The sequence below is a fragment of the Equus caballus genome, chromosome 22 (genome assembly GCF_041296265.1).
Source record: "Equus caballus isolate H_3958 breed thoroughbred chromosome 22, TB-T2T, whole genome shotgun sequence".
Taxonomy (NCBI): Eukaryota; Metazoa; Chordata; class Mammalia; order Perissodactyla; family Equidae; genus Equus; species Equus caballus.
The window spans coordinates 26,872,219-26,889,897 of NC_091705.1; the positions used below are offsets into that span (position 1 = coordinate 26,872,219).

At 38.3% G+C, this 17,679-nt stretch overlaps 1 protein-coding gene across 4 annotated transcripts in view; it reads right to left on the minus strand.

Moving 5' to 3' along the window:
- TRPC4AP (transient receptor potential cation channel subfamily C member 4 associated protein) overlaps positions 1-17,679 on the minus strand; it is a 70,164-nt gene that overhangs the window by 19,485 nt on the left and 33,000 nt on the right. For all 4 annotated transcript variants that reach the window (XM_023626434.2, XM_023626435.2, XM_070247405.1 and 1 more), the window contains 2 exons: positions 13,670-13,877; positions 6,266-6,451 (listed from right to left, as the gene is read on the minus strand). In XM_023626434.2, the coding sequence (XP_023482202.1) occupies positions 6,266-6,451; positions 13,670-13,877 (394 nt within the window). The remainder of the gene's footprint in view (positions 1-6,265; positions 6,452-13,669; positions 13,878-17,679) is intronic.

Here is a 17,679-nt window from a genome sequence, read left to right on the forward strand (position 1 = left end):
CTTTACACTGATTATGTTCTCTTTAATTTCTTTCAAATAATAATGTTTTATAATTTTCAGACTATAAGTTTTGCATTTTTTGTTAAATTTATCCCTAAGTATTTTATTCTTTTTGATTCTCTTATAAAACAAATTTTTTTAAATTTCATTTTTGATTTGTTGATTGCTACTATATAGAATGAATTTTGTATATTGGTCTTCTATCCTGAAACTTTGTTGAACTCATTTATTAGTGGTTTTTTAGTGGATTCCTTAGGTTTTTCTCTATATAAGACCATGCCATCTGTCTATAGAGATATAACTGTTATATCTTTACTTCTTCCTAATATGGATGCCTTTTATTTCTTTTTTCTTGCCTAATTGCCTAGCCAGAATCTCCAGTACAATGTTGAATAGAAATGGAAGGGGCAGGCATCCTTGTCTTGTTTCTTAATCTTAGTGAGGGAAGAGCTTTCAGTCTTTGGCATTAAGCACCTTAGCTGTGGGTTTTTTGCAGATGCCCTTTAACAGGTTGAGGAAGTTCCTTTCTATGTCTAGTCTGAGTGTTTTTATCATGAAGGGGTGTTAGATTTTAACTAATGCCTTTTCTGCACCTATTGAAATGATCATGTAAGTTTTTGTCATTTGTTCTATTGATATGGTGTATTACATTAATTGATTGATTTTCATATATTTAACCAACCTTGCATAAATCTCACTTAGACATGTATATATACTTTTTTTCTTTCAGATTGACATCTGAGTTAACATCTGTTGCCAATCTGCTTTTTTTTCCTTCTTCTTTTCCCCAAAGTCCCCCAGTACACAGCTGCATATTCTAGTTGTGAGTGCCTCTGGCTGTGCTATGTGGGATGCCGCCTCAGCATGGCTGGATGAGTGGTGCCATGTCCACGCCCAGGATCCAAACTGGCAAAACCCTGGGGCACCGAAGCGGAGCATGTGAACTAACCACTCAGCAAGCTGGCCCCTTACATATATATACTTGGTCAGGCGTATAATCCTTCTTGTATGTTGCTGTATTTGGTTTGCTACTATTTTGTTGAGAATTTTTACATTTATATTATTAAGAATACTGGTTTTTAAGAGTCTTTTTTATCTTTGTAAGGTTGGTTGTAATGTATTCTTTCATTCCTGATTTTAGTAATCTGAATATTCTCTCTTTTTTGCTTGGTCAGTGTACTTAAAAGTTTGTCAATTTTGTTGGTCTTTCAAAGAACCAACTTTTGGTTTTGTGGATTTTCTCTATTGTTTTTCTATTCTCTATTTCATTAATTTCCACTCCAATCTTATTATACCTTTCAACCTGCTAGCTTTGGGAATATACAGTTTGGTCTTCTTTTTTCAATGACATAAAGTGAAAGGTTAAGTTACTGATCAGAGATCTTTAAGGTAGGCATTTATAGTTATAAATTTCTCTCTACACACACTTGCTGCATTCCCTGAATATGGTGTGTTGTGTCTTCGTTTTTACTTATCTCAACATATCTCCTAATTTCCTTTGTGATTTTTGTCTTTGAACCACTGGTTATTTAGAAGTGGACTGCTTAATTTCCACATATTGTGAATTTCTTAAATTTCTTTCTGCTATTAATTTCTAATATCTCTCTACTGTGACTAGAGTACACAGTTTGTATAATTTTAATTCTTTTAACTTTACTGAGGATTTTTTACAGCTTAGCATATGGACTATCCTGGAGAACACTCCATGTGCACTTCAGAAGAGGGGACATCCTGCAGTTGTTGAGTAGAGCGTTCCATACATAACTGTTAAGTCTAGTTCGTTTATAGTGTTCTTCAAGTCTCTTATTTCCTTGTTGATCTTCTGTACAGTTGTTCTATCCATTATTGAAAGTGGGATATTAAAGTCTCCAACTATTATTATTGAACTGTTATTTCTCTCTTCAAATCTGTTAGTTTTTGCTTCATTTATTTCTTTTTGGCTCTGTTGTTAGATGCATATATAACTGTTATATCTTCTTGACAAAATGTCCCTTTTTATCTCTGACAGCATTTTTAAAGTGTCTTTAGTACAGCCACTCCAGCTTTCTTATGGTTGCTCTTCCTATAATACATCTTTTTCTATACTTTACTTCCTTTCTATCTTTAATAGAAAGTGTGTCTCCTGTAAGCTGTATATAATTGGATCTTTTTAAAACTCCAATATGACAATCTGTTTTTTGAATGAATTGTTTAATCCATTCACATTTAATGGTGTTATTGACAAAGTTGGACTTATTTCTGCCTTTTTACTTTTCGTCTTCTATATATCTCATGTGTTTAATTTCTCCATGTCTCCTTTAATGCCTTCTTTTGCACTGAGTGAATATTTTCTAGTATAACATTATTTTTAAAGTCCCTTTCTTAGCAGTTGCTACAGGGCTCGCCATATACATCTTGACAGATCTTTCTCAGATTCACACTGACTTAACCCCAGAGTCCTACAGCTCTATACCCTCTTCCCCCTTTTGGTGCTGTTATTGTTATGCATACATCTACATATGTTAACAACCCAACAATACAATATATTGTACTATAATACACTGTATATATACTGTTATATGTTACAATGTTATACTTATTACTTTATATAATTTTATGTCTGTCAAAGAAGCTGAGAAAAGAAAGGAGAACAAGTAAATATTTACAGAGTTTATTTTATTGATCTCTCATTTACCATTTTGGTTCTCTTCACTGATTCCTGTCCATTTGAGTTACCATCTGGTATAACTTCCTTACTCCAATACAACTTTGGTCCCATCCACTTTTTCTGTGCTGTTATTATCAAATATATTACATTTCTATATGTTACAGGTTCAACAACATAATTATAAACATAAGGTTTTACACAACTGCTCTTTAAATTAGTTAAGAAAAGGAGAAGAAATATGCATTTATACTGTCTTTTATAATTATATAATTACCTTTACTGACGTTCTTTGTTTTTTCATGTGGATTTAAATTACCATCTGAAGTCACTTGCTTTCAGCCTGAAGAACTCCCTTTGATATTTCTCATAAGGCAGGTCTGTTAGTAATGAATTCTCTAAGTTTTTATTTATCTAGAAATGTCTTTATTTCACCTCCATTTCTGAAAGTTTTGCTGGATATAATTCTTGGTTGAGTTTTTTCCTTCAGCACTTGGAATATGTCATCTCACTGCCTTCTGGCTTCTATTATTTCCGATAAGAAGTCAGCTATTAATCTTGCTGGAATACTGGAACATGGTAAGTTGTTTTTCTCTTGACACCTTCAAGATTTTCTGCTTGTGTTTCAGCATTTTTATTATGATGTGTCTGGGTGTAAATTTCTGAGTATATCCTACTTGCAGTACTTTGAGCTTCTCAGATGTGTATATTAATGCTTTTCATCAAATCTGGGAAGTTTTCAGCCATTACTTCTTTGAATATTTTTCCTGCTTTCAGTGAATTTTTCATTCCAGTTATACTTTTTAGCTCTAGAACTTCCATTAGGCTTTTTTTTATTATCTCCTCTTTATTGATATTCTCTATTTGATCATCATAGGTTCCTGTAATTCTTTGAGCAGTTTCCTTCAGTTCTTTGACAATACTCATGATGGCTGCTTTGAAGTTTCTGTTAATCTGGTATCTGGGCCCTCTGACAGGCAATTTCTGTTGTCTGCTTTCTTCTGTGTAGGGGTCATACTTTGTTTCTTTGCACCCCATAATTTGCTAAAAACTGGATATTTTAGGTAAATATTGTAGCAACTCTGGATACTGATCCCCCTTCCTCTCCTTCAGGGCTTGGTATTATTTAGTTTTGTTTGTTTACTGATCTGGCTAACCTATTTCAATAAAGTCTGTTTCTCCACGTACTGATGAGCCCTTTGGCGAGCACCTCAGAGAGTGAGGCCATGTGCATGAGCAGTCTCCCTGGATGACACTGTTTTAACACGGCTCTCTTTGGCTCTTTCCCTGATCTCTCTGTTAAGCTTTCTGCCTCATTTGGCATAAAACTCAGCTGTCAGGCTCCACTAACTGCTGGCTGAATGCTCTACTGCTTTTTTGTTTTTTTTCTGCTTTATCTTCCCAAACCCCCCATACATAGTTGTATATCTTAGTTGCAGGCCCTTCTAGTTGTGGGATGTGGGACGCTGCCTCAACATGGCCTGAGGAGCAGTGCCATGTCCGCGCCCAGGATCCGAACCCTGGGCCACTGCAGCGGAGCGCGCGAACTTAACCACTCAGCCACGGAGCCAGCCCCTCTACTGTTTTATTGACATTGCTTGGAAGCATAAACTGCTTGAAAGTCTGATTCAATTAAATTCGGGCAGGGCTGGGTTTTGAGGGTGAGGTTGCTTCTGATCTCAGAAGAGCTCTTCTTAGCTGTTTCCCTGCTTCTTGCTGGTGAACTACCCGGCCTATGGTTCAGCTTTTTGTGCTCCCTTGAGAGCTAACACCCTTCTGTTATTTGCTTACCACCAAAATCTACAGTGTTTTTGAGAATGCCCTTAGGCTTGAACTTCCCTACCTTCTATTACCTCTCCTTCTGGCAAAATCTCAGTGCCACTACTCTGAGCAGAGTTGGTAGCCTCTAGTCTTCTCAGTTCGCATCTCCCTGCATGGAACCTCTGTCCTACAAGTGAGCTGGGGCAAGGGCAATAGGGACCATAGAATTCTTGGCCTGCTGGGCCTTGGGTAGAGTTTCCATACTATAAGTTTAGTATGGAGGTAGGTGGAGGAAAGGAGCACCTGGCATTACGTGAATTAAGTGAAGTAAAGTCAGACCTAGACAGAAAAATACTGTATTTATCACTTATATGTGGAATCTATAAAACCCAAACTTCGAGAAACAGCGTAGAGTGGTGTCACCAGGGGTTGGGAGTGGGGAAAATGGGGAAATAATTAGTTAAAGGGTACAAATTTCCAGTTATAAGATTAACAAATTCTGGGGATCCAACATACAGCATGGTGATTATAGCTAATATTTGACTGATGCTAAGAGAGCAGATCTTAAATGTTCTTACCATAAGAAAGAAATGATAATTATGTGGTAAGATGGAGGTGTTAGCTAATGCTAAGATGGTAATCATTTTGCAGTATACAAATGTATCAAATCAACATGCTATACACTTCAAACTTACACAACGTTATAAATCAATTATATCTCAATAATGTCGGGAGAAAAAAAACAAGAAAGGAGTCCCTGACCTCTTGGTTATACCTATCAAGAATTTAGCCTTTTTGGGGCCAGCCTGGTGGCGTAGCAGTTAAGTTCACGTGCTCCACTTTGGTGGCCTGGGGCTCACAGGTTTGGATCCCAGGCATGGACCTTAGCACTGCTTATCAAGCCATGCTGTGGCAGGCATCCCACATATAAAGTAGAGGAAGACGGGCACAGATATCAGCTCAGGGCCAATCTTCATCAAAAAAAAAAAAAAAAAAAAAGAATTTAGCCTCTTCAACTCAAAGCTGGAGGGGATGAGAAAAGCTGGTGGCCTGCTGCACTCTCAATGAGATACCATATTCCCTGTCTGGGAGTTACAGGGAGAGGGAGCCACACCTGCCTTTTGGGCCACACCTGCCCAGAGTGGAACTTCCATCAAGCGGAACTTCCAATGTCACAGACTCTCACTGTTCTCATTGAATTTCAGTAAATTTTCTTGAAGAAATGTTTCTTCATTTGCTGTATGCTCTTAGAACAACTTACAGACTCCACATGGATGGTTTTTGTTGTTTTTGTTTATAGCTTCACTGGGGAGCAGGTCCGCAGAGCTCTGCACACACTGCCATCCTGGAAACAGAACTCCTCCCTTCACTTTTATTTGCATGATTACAGCGAGAAATCCTGGGTTTATACAATCTGACCCTATCCTGCTAGCCAGAGTCAACTGCTTCAGGGTTGAGCACCCCACCCAAGATGAGCCAGAGTCCTTCACCAGGAAACTAGAGCTGAGATTAGGAGTCTGTTCACTTATTAGACAGCCTACTCACCAGGACAGAGAGAAGACTAAAGACCCATACAGAAAGAAGACGACAGAGAGAAAGAACTCTCTGGGTTCCTAAGAATGCTCTGGTTATTGGTTCCAGTCAGTCCCTCCTCCCTGCAATCAGGTCCACTTTGATTGAGTTCAAAGAGGTTTCTGTCACTAGCTATCAGAAGTGTCTTAACTGTCATGATCTAGAACTATCCTGGGGAAAAGTTTACTTTGAGTAAATTTCAATTAATCCTCCTTGGAAAAGAGGTCAAGAATGGATGCAGGAGCTCAAGGGAAAGCTCCCCATCTCTCAGAAGACCCACCCAAGTACCTTGATTGTGCTCAGATTCCTCATTAGCCACTCGCATCAGGGCATCCAGCACCAAAGCATTGTCTAGCCATGTGTACCACTCCTCCAACTCCTGAAGAAAGCTGGCTGTGCCTGTTGACTCTGACACCTTTCGAGTCGCCAGCTTGCAAAGCCGCTCAACAAAGCCAGGGATGCTAAGAAGGGCCGCTGTCAAGGAGAAAACAAGAGAGACTTTTCAAAACAGAGATCAGCTCTAAAGTCCTCAACAAACAGCCTGATCCTTACCTGCATAATAGGAATGATTCTTATTCTAATAGCAAATAGTCAGAGCTTCCCTTTAAAATGAAATGCCAGGCCAAGGTAAAAGAGTAATTAAGTTATAGAAAGAAGTTCAATTTTAGCAGGTGCAGGGAAAGAGGTTTCCTTATATTTACTGGTGAGAATATAAACTGGAATAACTTTTATGTCTTAAATCTGTGCCTCTTTGAGCCAAGAGGTTCATTTCTGGGAATTTCCCATGAGGAAATAACCAATAATATATACAAAGATATCTTTAAAAAGATGGTCACTGATGTGGTTTCTATAATAGCAAAAGGTGGAGATAACTACATGGTGGTATTAATAGCATAATGATTAAATACAATATATTCAATAAAATGGAACACAACACAGACACTAAGAATGATGACACATACAACTTTATAAAGTGACTTTAAAAAGATGTTCAAATTTACTTGTTAAAGAAAAAAATTACTAAACAATATTGGTTTAAGCCCATTTTCTTCAAAAATTTGCTTTTTTAAATATGCACATAATATACACATAAAGAATGGAAGGAGGGCCAGCCCAGTGGCATAGCGGTTAAGTTTGCAAGCTCCGCTTTGGCAGCCCGGGGTTTGTGGGTTCAGATCCCAGGCATGACTTACCCACTGCTAATCAAACCATGCTGTGGAGGTGTCCCACATACAAAATAGAGGAAGACTGGCACAGATGTTAGCTCAGTGACAATCTTCAAGCAAAAAGAGGAAGATTGGCAACAGATGTTAGTTCAAGGCCAATGTTCCTCACTAAAAAAATTAAAAAATAAATAAAGAATGGAAGGACATATACCAAGGTATTTACTGTGGTTGTTCCTGAATAAGAGAGGATGTAAGTGCTCCTTTTAAAATAACTTATCTACAGTTTGATTTTCCTGTAACAAACATGTACTGGCAGGAAAAAAGAACTCTTTTTTTCTTTTTTAGGTAAAGAAACTGAATAATTACCCAACTCCTATCTCCACGAATCCCATTTTACAATAATGAGTCAGATGGAAATTATGATCAGCATAAGAGAACATAATACACTCTGGAGGCAGGGAAATCCAGATTCAAATCTTGGCTCCATCACTTAACCTTCTTTAAAATAAGGGCTAATGTCTCTACACATTTGCCTGTATGTGCATTAAATCTTCCTGGAAGGACAGAAAACAGCAGCGGTTGCCAAAGGCAAAGAGAATTAGGACACTGGGAATAAGAGAGGGAGGGAGACTCTTCAGCAAACACTTTTTTGAATCTGTAGATTTTTTTTGAACCATGTGAACCTATCATCTAATCAAAAATTAACTAACTAGATATTTCATAATATCAAGATACTACTATTAATTTTGAGTGAGTTTAATATGGTATTGGAATTACATTTAAAAAGAATCATTATCTTGTAGAAACACTGAAATATATATAGGTAAAATTTTATGATATCTGGGATTTGCTTCAAAATAATCCAAAATGAGGTAGGGAGGAGTGAGGAGGGGTAAAGATAAAGAGAGGCCATCAGCTGACAATTGTTGAAGCAAGGTGATGGGTAAATGGGGCTCATTATAGTGTTTTATGTGTCATATATATATATGTCTCTACTGTAACATGTGTGAAGTTTCCCATAATGAAAAATTTTCAAGGAAAACTCAAAAGAATATAATATTAAAGAAAATTCTTTGTTTTTTTGTGAGGAAGAGTGGCCTTGAACTAACATCTTTTGCCAATCTTCCTCTTTTTGCTTGAGGAAGATTGTTGCTGAGCTAACATCTGTACCAATTTTCCTCTATTTTATGCGGGATGCTGCCACAGTGTGGCTGACGAGCGGTGCTAGGTCTGTGCCCAAGCTCTAACCCTGCAAACCCCAGGCCGCTGAAGTGGAGTGCACAAACTTAACCACTATGCCACCAGGCTGGCACCAAGAAAATTCTTTAAAAGTAAAATAAGGACCGGCCTGGTGGCACAGCAGTTAAGTTCGCACGTTCTGATTCAGTGGCCCGAGGTTCACCGGTTCGGATCCTGGGTGTGGACCTATGGGCTGCTTGTCAGGCCATGCTGTGATAGGCGTCCAACATATAAAGTAGAGGAAGATGGGCACGGATGTTGGTTCAGGGCCAGTCTTCCTCAGCAAAAAAGAGGAGGATTGCTGGCAGATGTTAGCTCAGGACTAATCTTCCTCAAAAAAAAAAAATCAATAAAATAAAACAAAGGAATTAGTCAGGAGGATTATATGAAGTCATACAAATTCAGTCCCAGCACAGAGCTTGACAAATAATCTTAGCCCCCTTTCCATCCTTTATAAATTAGTTAGTAACTATAAAATAATGTTTGACCTCAGTCAAATCAAAGAAAGCTAATTAAAACTACATTAATATTAACTTTTCCTCAAAAAGTCAAACAGAATTACCATATGACCCAGCAATTCCATTCCTAAGTATATATCCAAGAGAACTGAAAACAGGTGCTCAAACAAATACATGTACAGACATGTCCATAGCAGCACTATTCACAATAGCCAAAAAGGAGAAAAAAAACCCAACATCCATCAACGGATGAACGGATAAACAAACTGTACTATACATACAATGAATATTATTCAGCCATGTAAAGGAATCAAACACTGACATGCTACAGCGTGGATCGACCTCAAAAACATCAGGCCAAGTGAAAGAAGCACGATACATGATACAAAAGGTCACATATTGTACAATTCCATTTATAAGAAATATCCAGAAGACAGAATCCACAGACAGAAAGCAGGTGGGTTACCAGGAGCTGCAGGGATGGGGAATAACCGCCTAACGTAAATGGAGCTCCCTCTGAGGGTGATGAACATGTTCCTGGGACTAGATGAAGCTGGCGGGTGCACAAATTGTAAATGTACTAAATGGAACTGAACTGTTCACTTAAATGGTTAATTTTGTTATGTGACTTTCACATCAATTAAAAAAACCACTGAGACAGCTTTTGGGTTTTTTGGTTTCTTCTGAGATACCATTTTTTACTTATCAGCTCGACAAACACCATGAAGTTTAAAAAGGCCCTGTACTGGCAAGTGTGTACAGGGTGGGAAGATGAACTAGTAATTTCTCTGGAGGGTTAATCTGTCAACATCTATCAAAGCTTAAAAGGCAAATATCCAGCATATTGTATTCTATACAAAAGGTTGTTTTTTGTAGGCACAAAGACTTGAAATAAACCAAATTTTCATCAATAGGAGACTGGTTAAATAAATTATGGTACACACATACACTGGAATACTACGTAGTTGTAAAAAGGAATCAGATAATTCTATATGTACTGGAATGGAATGCTTTACAAGATAAAGTTAAGTGAAAAAAGCTGTGGGGAGAATGGTGCCTATTTACATCACCATCTGTACAAACAGGGATGAGCCCATCTCTCTCTCTCCCTCCTCCACCCCCATGATTGGGCATGTACAGAATAGCTCTGGAGGGACACATGAGAAAAAGGTAACAGGCTGCATGGGGCGGGGAACAGACTTTGTACTGTACACCTCCTGTTCCTTTTGTACTTTTTGAATTTTTAAAACACCTTAGATATGTATTACTTTTTCCCAAAAATAAGTAAATAAAAGAGTTTGGATTCTACATGAAAATCTTCACAAAGCTAGATTTTTATTTTCACGCCTCTTTTCTCCAGGGTAAACAGCTCCAGTTTAACTGTTCCTCACAGGACAGTTCCTAAGACTCAGTGTGCCCACCCTGCACACTTAAACACAGCCCTTCAGATGGGACCTGGCCAGCATTCAGAGTTCAGGGACTGACTGTCACCACCCCAGAGATTCCTGAGCTTTCGTGAGTCACTCATCTCTTGAACAGCTGATGAAGCTATGGATTCTCTCCCCTCCAAAAACATCACTGGCCCAATTACACTCATCAGCTTATATACAATCTCAGGGAACTGGCACACCAGCATCATACAGTCTTTGTAATTCTCAAAGCCTTATCAGTAGCTAACACATACTGTTGGTTAATGTTAGTTTAACACTAGTTGACAACTAAAACACCTAAACTTCTGAGAATGTCTACAAAAGCCTCTTCTCTCCTCATATTAATACATCAGTATTTCCAAAATACTCATGTAAATTCTCCTCTCACAGTTTAAGCTCTGCTTTCCGGCTTTCTCAGATGATTCTGAATTCCATCCTAGCTCATGTGTTGCATAAATCAGCCCCTCTCAGCTTGGTGTCACCTATAAATTGATAATTATCTGGTCTGTGGCTTCATCTAAATCTCTAAAATCTTGAATGATTTTTTCTCTCCAGATAGAACAATCTGTTCCCATCTGAACTGACAGAAGGGACAACTGGCAGTTCTGAGAAGCCCAAAAAGGCTCTGACATTTTTATTATCTGAGCTCCAGGAAGATAGTATAAATCATCATTTCACTGGGCAAGAAAACTAGTTCACAGCCACAGTTGATTAAAAACAAAACATTTTGGCAACATCCTACACACTTTAGCTTTCCATACTGTTATGGACTGAATTGTTCCCTCCCCCTCAAATTCATACGTTGAAGCCCTAACCCACCACATGACTGTATTTGAAGACAGAGCCTTTAGGGAGGTAATTAAATGAGGTCAAAAGAGTGGGACTCTAAGCCAATAGGACTGGTGTCCTTACACAAGAGGAAGAGATCTCTCTTCTCTCTCTGTGCATACATAGAGGAAGGCCATGTGCAGACACAGTGAGAAGGCAGTTGTCTGCAAACTAGGAAGAGGCGCATCATTAGAAACCAATGCTGATGGCACTTTACCTTGGATGTCCAGCCTCCAGAACTGTGAGAAAATGAATTTCTATTATTTAAGCCACCCAGTCTGTGGTGTCTTGTTACGGCAGCCCGAGATGACTACTACACATACCTCTATTTAGAAGTATTCAGTACTAGAGTTCAATTAAATAATGACAACATTGAGGACTAAGATCTTTCTCATCTACTAGTCACTTAGTTACGTTCACCTTGGCCTTCCCAGGGCATTTGACCAGAGAAAAATGTGTGTGGGGTGGGGGTGGGGAGGCAGGGAGATAGGAATTATGTTCAGAGTTGAGAAGGGTCAGATCCTGTACAATGTCATGTACCTATTTAATAAAGCTTCAACCTAAGATATAAGCAAATATCACATGTAGATTATCATGGTTAGCCACACAGGTATAAAAGTGAACCTAGACACTTTATAAAGACTTTCTTTTTTTAATCTCCCAAATCAAGGAAAACTGGGCTTGAGATTAACTCTCAGTTAATTTAAAAAACCAACTGACTAGACCACCTCATTCCCCAAGAAAGAGAGGTAATGCTGGTTTTACTTAAGGATTAAAATAATCTGCCAGATCAGATTCCTTACATGAAAAACTAAAAGAGCAAAGTTATTTCGTGCCTCAGCACACAGGTATCCAATACTGAACCTTTATGACCCTCAGTTTCCTAAGCTGTGCAATGGGGATTCTAATCTCTTTCATAGGGCTGCTTGGAGGATTAAATAAAATCACTTCTAGGTAAAGTAGTTAGCTCAAAGTTTGCCATACAGCAGGAGCTTAACAAATGTGAGCTTTTGTTAGTGTATATGTATGTGTGTGTTTAAATCAGCTTCGAGGTTAATTTACTTATAATAAAATTCACGCTTTTTTAAGAACGTATATCTTATGATTTACTAAAATGAGTACTCAAAAGTCTTAGGAAAGGAGGAAGGTGAAACAAAAGCCTACAGAGACCAAGGAAGGCCTTGGATCTACGGACTCAGGAAGAAAAACAAGCCTGGAGGGAGAAACACTAACCTAGGATCCAGAGAGTTCACATACTTCTGTTTTTACATGTGACTAAAACGTGTAAAATCATATTCTCCAATAACCTGCAAATACAGTTATGACCATCTGGTGTTCATAACTAAAACTAGGAAGTTAACAGTTAATGGAGGACTCATATTCAGTATTTAGAAGGGAGGCTGCTGTGTAGCACCTAGCATTCTGCAGAGCTAGGCCTGGGAAGGCACACGTCCAGTCAACTGGACTTTAGAAACAAAGTACTGTTTTTGAAGCATCATTGGGGCTGCCATAGGACGGTCATGGCTTTCTACTGCTGCTTTTTAATGATAAATTTTTATTATTTCACCTTGGTTATTTGGTCAACCCTAAGGTACACAGTGATATGTTTTTGTAGCCTGTAAATGTTCAAGAACTAGCTTTTAAGATACTAAATGTTTTAGTTCAAATACGGATCATTTATACTCTTATAACCAAAACAGATACATGCCAAATTTCCCCAAAATCTGCTTAGGCTAGAATACTTTATCAATAGAAAAGAGTCCTTTTGCTACCAAAAAGTAATAGCTGGGGTAGATGGGTTAAAATAAGATTTTATTTAAATAACTAATATACTCACATAGTTCTAAAATCAAACAATTTATAAAATAATACACTAAGAAGTCCCACTTCCACAGCTGTCAGCTGCCCAGTTTCCAGCCATCTCCCAAGAGGTAAACCACTTTAGGTTTCTTCTGTATACTTTCAGTTTCTTTATGCACACTGTCTATGAGCAAACAAATACATTTGATCTGACTCCCCCCTCCTGCCTTAATACAAAAAGCATCATACTATACACACAGTTCTGCATTTCCCTTTTACCATTAATATACCCTGGAGATCTTTCTATATCAGTACATAGAGATCTTCATTCAATTTTCTTAAAAGCTATACAGTTTTTCATTATATAAATATTCTATAAATTAGTCTCTTGTTGAACATTTAGGTTGTTCCTAGTCTTTTGCTGTTACAATGTTGCCATGAATAATCTTGAATATACATCATATCCTATATATCTATAGGATAAAAGCCTAGAAGAGGCTGAGTGGATCAAAAGGTACACGTATATGTAATTCTGATAAACAATGGTTCTCAATTTTTTTGAGGTTCTGGACCTACCCAAAATCTGATGAAGGCTATGGACTTGGTCCCCCAAAATAATGAAGAGAGACACACACACAAATTTTACGTACTCTAAGTAGACCCTAGGAGCCCTCACATGAATTAATATAGAGAGATATTGAAAGAGCTACATGATTTAGGAAGGGGTCTCAGAGTGACAATCTCAAAATTCTGAGAACTTAGAGACTTTACCTTGGTTGATTTCAGCTGCAGAAGGCCCCAAGCTTAAGCTCTTCTTCTGCTGAGCATTTTTGGCAAGAAGTGTGTGCTTGTCATCATTCCCTGTATCCATCTCTGAAATGGTGACAGCCAGAATCCGGCAGAAATTAGCAAGCTGCTGCTGATCGAAATTGGATACTAAAGAACTCAGATTGGGGACTTCATCTAGTCGGATCATTTCCTATAGAAGACACAAATAAAACAATCCCCACACTCAGTTCACTCGAGAGTGGATGTGCCCCTCTTGCATTCCCCTAAGAATGAGGCTTGGTAGCTAGACCACTTAGGTTCAAATCCCAGCTCTGCAAATTGCAGCTGTGCAAATTTAGGTAAACTATGGAACCTTTCTAAGTCTCTGCTAAACTGTCAAATGGGACTAACCTACCTCTTAGGATTGGTCTGAGGATTAAATCCTTTGAGTATCACCGTTCTTATTCTACACATTTGCTCAGTGGCTCATTTTGCCTACTAAAAAAAGAAAGAAATGTCTACCACTCATTATCAACCATAAGTTGCCAATCTTGCTACAGATGTTTTCTTTTTAAGAAATGAAATATTTCAAATACAGCTGAAGGCCCCTATGCAACTGCATTCCCTTCTCTCTCCTCAGACGTAACCAGTATTTTGAACTTTGTGTTTATTATTCCTACGCATGTTTTTACACTTACGAATATTTTCATAAAAATACATGGTATTGTTCTGCATGCACAGTGTGAATGATATATTACACCTTACTTTTCAGTCAACACTGAGATTCAACTACACTGATACAAGTAGCTCTAGTTCATTCATTTTTCAGTTTTACTCCCCAATTTATTTAATCATTCTCCTTTTTATATATACATTTAGGCAGACTACAATTTTTCACTATTCGACAACATTGCGATAAACATTCCTATAGGTGTGTCTCCTTGTGCACATGCACATGTAACCAACTATCTAGAGTAAGTGATAGCAGGTATTGTTGCCTTTTTCTTAACTTTAATAGAAATATTTCCAAAGTTTCAACATTAAGTTTGATGTTTGCTGTAAATTTTAACAGATGTCCTATATCAAGTTAAGGAATTTTCCTTCTATTCCTAGCTTTTATCATGAATGAGTATTGAATGTTATGAAATGCTTTTTATTTGGTTATATTCTCATTTTTTTCTTGCTTAAAATCTGCAAATGTTGTGTATTATACAAGCTTCTCTCCTTTTGAAACTTACTTATATTCCTCAAATAATACTTGCTACCTTTCATCCCACTAATTTACTTAACTTCCACTGGACTGAGTATTTCTCTACCACTGCACATATCACATGATCTTGTAATTATCTGTTCCGGCATCTATTTCCCAAATAAACTAACACTGCCTTGAGGGAGGGGTGTGTCTTACCTACCCTCCAGAGCCTCAATGCATACGACCTGGTAGCGAGAGTTAGTAAATGTGTACTGGACAAGTGAATGATTCCGAGAAGCCCTCATGAATCCCACTCCTATTTCTGGTCATGGAGGACAGGAGTTGCTGTGGAGGGGGTATTTGGAGGCAGCTTCTTCCAAGTTTACCTTCCCCAGTACACAACAAATGTTAGCTATTGTTATTGGAAACTGACTTTCAGCTCAGCAGTTCCTCTAGCCCAGTCTAACTTAGTGTATGGGTCACAAACCAGGTCCCACCACCCTCCAAGCCCACTTCTTTGTGTTATATTTTAATTTCTATTAAATATTTGATACATACAACATGTTATAAAGCATAACAAAGTGAATGTGTGTGCCTTTCCTATCACATCTCCCAGCCTCTCTGCCAGACGTAACCACTTTCCTGAATTTTATTATTGCTTTGCCATTAAAAAAAAAAGTTTTATATGTATGATTTGAGGTTTTGTGGGTTTTTCTGAGGAAGATTAGCCCTGAGCTAACATCTGCGGCCAATCCTCTTTTTTTGCTGAGGAAGACCAGCCCTGAGCTAACATCTGTGCCCATCTTCTTCTACTTTATATGTGGGACGCCTGCCACAGCATGGCTTGACAAGTGGCGTGTAGGTCTGCACCCGGGATCTGAACTGGTGAACCCCAGGTTACCACAGAATGTGTGAATTCAACCACTGTGCCACCAGGCTGGCCCCATGAGTTGGCTTATTTTTGAACTTTATAAAACTGATATATTATATACAGTCTTCTGCAACTGACTTCTATCAATTAATTTCTATGACTCAGCTATATTGTTGCCTACAGCAACAGTTCGTTCATTTCCACTACTTTTCAACATTCCAATGAGTGACTAGAGTACATTTATCCATTCCATTGTTGATAGACTGTAGACGTGGTTTAGGTTTTTTGCTCTAAAACAATAACGCTATAACTGTTCTTATGTGTTTCTTGATGCACATGTGCAGAAAAGTTTTTCTGGGGCAGTGGCTTCTAAACCATTCTGACAATGTCCAAGAAGAGGGAATAAATTTTCCATCACAGCTCATTAACCACACATAAGTGAATGTATAAATATGAAACAAAAACTTAAACAACACCCTTTATCTTTTCTATTTAGGTGGTAGACCCACTGAATTGATTTCACGACCCCTTGGCTTCTATTTAGTATTTTCCTTTCTAAGAATCACTGTTCTGGGATTGACATTCCCCATGAGTGTGCCTGGGTACAGGTCATAGGTGACCCAGGCCACAATACTGATGCCTTGGCCCTCAGAGCAGTGCTTCCCTAGATGGTGGGTCACAGAGTATGCACATGTTCAACTAGGGGGGAAAAAAGATAAATATATTCTGCTGATATAAAAAGGTATCAGCAGTATATAAGTATTTCCAGTGATATACATTCTTACTAACATTTGCATGCTCTCTATTTCTTACATGGTCTTGATTTACATTTCCCTGATTATCAATGAAGTTAAGCATCTTATCTTATATTGATGGACTAATTGTTTCTCTTCTGTGAAATGCTGCTCATATCACTGTTCATTTTTCTACTTGGCTATTTGTCTTTTTCTTGCTGATTTATAAGAATTCTTGATAAATTCTGAAAACCAATCCTTTGTTAATTGTATGGGTTGCAATTACCTTCTCCTAGTTTGTGACTTGGGTTCCCACTTTCTTAACGGATCCATCCCCCTTTCAAAATGCACCACGGTATCCATAATGTTTAGGACAATGCAGCACTATTTTTGGCAACAGAGAAAGGAGTGAGAGGGAGTGACAGGGCATGAGGGACAAGTGGGAAAAGTTATGAAAGAGCAATCCTAGACTCAGACTGCCAGGGCATCTGGAGTTTCTGCCCTGGAAGCTCCCTCTCACACACTGGCTGGAACATAAAATTACTAGAAAAATAACAAAGCTTTTTTATCAAAGGACACAAAGGGTCTGTCTGGGACCCGCACACATCTCCAATGTGTCCCTACAGACAATGGGCCACTTGTGCATCTTCTGCCTGGACGATGCGAAAGTGCAGCAGAAAGGCAGAAATGAAAGCTAGGGTCACCACAATGCACGTGGGTACCCTTTGCCATGCAACAGCAACTCTAAGAGGCTGTTCCTGCCTCCTCAGTAGTGAGAGGAAGAAATCTGCTAACCTGCAACCAACATGGAGGCACGGGACAAGGACTGGAGAAGTAAGCTCCAGGTACTAACAAGCATTACACTAAAAATCTAATAGAGTGATTTTCTAACAGAGGTCTATGGATGTGATTTTTGGGGGTGAGTTCTCAATGATAAATTTTTAATTTAGTGTTTTCATTTTAATCGTAGCTGTTTTCTTTAAAAGCATATTCTGGATCATGTGAATGTCCATCTTATGACCCAGTGGCAGGATTTCAGTGCTCATATTTGTATCTCCTATGTTGGTGTCCTTTAACTGCTGAAGACTAAGAAAAAAATAGAAGTGAACTTAATAAGTGAAAAAACAGGAAAAAAATAGAGGTGAAAAAACAGAGGTGAACTTTAATAAGTGAAAGTCAAACATCACCACCAAGGGGAACATATCCCAATGAATGA